Source organism: Austrofundulus limnaeus, unplaced genomic scaffold, assembly GCF_001266775.1.
Source record: "Austrofundulus limnaeus strain Quisiro unplaced genomic scaffold, Austrofundulus_limnaeus-1.0 Scaffold17, whole genome shotgun sequence".
NCBI lineage: Eukaryota > Metazoa > Chordata > Actinopteri > Cyprinodontiformes > Rivulidae > Austrofundulus > Austrofundulus limnaeus.
Window position 1 is genome coordinate 1,065,048 of NW_013952419.1, and position 2,678 is coordinate 1,067,725.

The 2,678-nt window shown below is 37.9% G+C and overlaps 2 protein-coding genes across 2 annotated transcripts in view; one reads left to right on the top strand and one right to left on the bottom strand.

The window, feature by feature from the left end:
- tmigd1 (transmembrane and immunoglobulin domain containing 1) overlaps positions 1-2,678 on the bottom strand; it is an 86,378-nt gene that overhangs the window by 10,135 nt on the left and 73,565 nt on the right. The gene's annotated exons all lie outside the window — the stretch shown is intronic.
- Positions 1,323-2,678, top strand: part of slc47a1 (solute carrier family 47 member 1) — a gene marked incomplete at its 5' end in the record, with an annotated part of 13,481 nt that continues 12,125 nt past the window's right edge. The window contains 2 exon segments of the mRNA XM_014003203.1: positions 1,323-1,574; positions 1,818-1,919. Of these exon segments, the coding sequence (XP_013858657.1) occupies positions 1,368-1,574; positions 1,818-1,919 (309 nt within the window).

Sequence of the window (2,678 nt, forward strand, 5' to 3'; positions counted from 1 at the left end):
TGCCTAAATGCACTGAGTTGCCGCCATGTGATTGGCTGATTAGAAATTAAGTGTTAACGAACAGTTGGACAGGTGTACCTAATAAAGTTGCCGGTGAGTGTATATCACCATTTAATATATATTAGTTCGAAAGCTATGCTATGTCGTCCTAAATGCAGAACTTGAGTTTTTCCACAACTCAGACTAAAACCTATTAGGAGCTTCTGGCTCCTAATCTTTTTATTCTTTATAACAATCTCTAAATCCCTTGTGTAATTTTGAAAAAGCATATATGGTGCTATGGTAATTAGTAATAGCTTCTTAATGATTTAATCCTTGTTGCACATGTGTTTCTTTAAGGGATAAAAACTTGAAGGGTTGCATCCACCTTTTAAATAAATCCTTATGTGAATGTTTATTTTTTTTAAATCAAAGCTCAAGTTTACAAATAATTGCAACACATGTTTGAAGAATGTTTATTATGTTACTTTGCTGATTGTAACTCATCCACACACATTCTTATAGTGTTACTGTGTGCTGTCGGTTTACTGTGAGTGTTGCTCATCTATTGTACATTAAAACACTTGTATCAGCTTCACAATTTAATGTGTATTCAGAGGAGCCTGGTCAATTTCAGCAGTTGAATCACTTTATCAGGCAAAGCTATCTATAAATGCTTCCAAAAATTATTCTAAAACTGTGTCAGAGGCAACCCCCCTGGAAAAATATAGCTCTGTGCACACGTGATTGTTTCTTTGTGTGGAAATTACATGAGTACAGAGAACAGAGCCAGTGGCCAAAGTTCACGCAAAGTCAGATAAGATTAGCAGCCAATACATGTGTGTACACATACTAACAAACACATCGATAAATGTTGTTAACATGAGCCTGTATGGGCTTTGCCATCAGAGCTCCTGGTAAACATGATGCCAAAAAACAAAACAAAAAAACAACAACAAAAAAAAAACTGGCATTCCTTATCAGATTACTACTGAGCCCTGAGAGACCATTCACACAAACCCACACACAAAAACATGCACTGAGACAGCACTCACTCATTGTGCTCACACTGTATTTCCTTCAACAATAACTGCACACATAAAATATCCCTGATCTGAGCCTGACTGGAGGTGGAGTTCAGCCGGCAGGTTTAAGACTTCACTGTGGAAGGTAGGTCTCAATAAAACACCAATATTCAAATTTATTGTCCTCTTTCTTCAAACAGCACTGTGCAACTTTAAAAAAAAAAGTCAATGGACTGTGTTTCTAAGCCCAGATAGGCCGACTCCCCCTCTCTTATCCTTTCACTCTATACCCCCCCTCCCTCTGCAGTTCTGTAGCTTTTCTTCCTCCTCTTTTTCACTCCTGTCCGCTCATTCTGGGCAACAATGGAGAAGCTGGGTTCTCCGGAACCTGCACACCCTTTGCCGGGTCCAGGGCCCGTCACTGGGGTTGTCAAGATGGAGGGGGCACACGAGGATGAGGGGCCAACGCTCGCCAGCTCCAAGCTGTTCTGGTGTGCGTGCGTGAAGCGCTGGCTGCCACCTGCCTACAGAGAAGAACTTTACCACGTCTTGAGACTCACGGGCCCTCTGGTGAGTAGAGCCAAGCTGCAGTGTTGCCTAAGTGCTCTGATAGGAGAGCATAACTTTTTACTGTTTTTTCCCCTTGATGGAAAGTAAATCTGCTGTGCATAATTCAGTTTAACAGTCACTTATGAATTTTATAAAGTGTGCAATAAGTGAAAAATGAGGCTTGCACCTATGAACAAATTAATACTTGGCTCCTGATTTCCAAATGCAGCTTTCTGACTGAGTTTTCCTTGTTTGTTTCTCCAGCTGCTGTCTCGAATCCTGAACTTTCTCTTGCCTTTTGTTATCACCATATACTGTGGTCACATTGGTAACGCAGAACTGGCTGGATTTGCACTTGCATCAGCGGTATGAAATTGTTCTTTGTGGGGTTTTTGTGTCTGCATGCATGTCTGAATGAAGTTGCATAAAGTCTCAGGTAACAGTTTTATTTTGCTTGTGACTAGGCAAAACTTTGAAAGTAACGTATTTTCGGAGGAAATTCTGTATGCATATCCAGCATGTTTTAAATCACGTGCCAAACTCAAGGCCCGTGGGCCAAATTTGGCCCTTGTTAGCATTTTATTTGGCCACAAAGTCAATACTTTTAAATAGTTTTATGGTTTCTCTTTTTGTTATATTCTTCTTATGACAGATGGCCAAACTCCAAGCTGAGAAAATGAAATTTGAATTTTTTTTGTCAAACTTTGATTTTGATGTTGAAAGAACAACAGAGAACTGACTGTAATTATCTTTTTCTTTTTTCTCTTCTTATTTTGAAGTCACTTAATTGGGTTTCTTTTTATAACTGATTTGCTGGATTGTGATAAAACATTTCTCTAAGAAAAAATTAATAAAAAGTTAATGGAGAGAAAGACACAAGAAGTGAATGCCAATGATGTCTTTCTAAATGCAATATTTTTTATTTATCTGTTAGGTTATATGTGTTCTATGCTACACAAAACTTAATTTGGAACAGATCATTCATATTTCTATAAGAATAATTTTTAATATATACATTTTTAAAATAAATATTGTCAGAAATTGACCCCACTGCTTTAAGTCATTTGCAGATGAAAGAGTTACTCCATAAGCCATAAAAAGTTATTTGGATGCTTAATTTAAAGT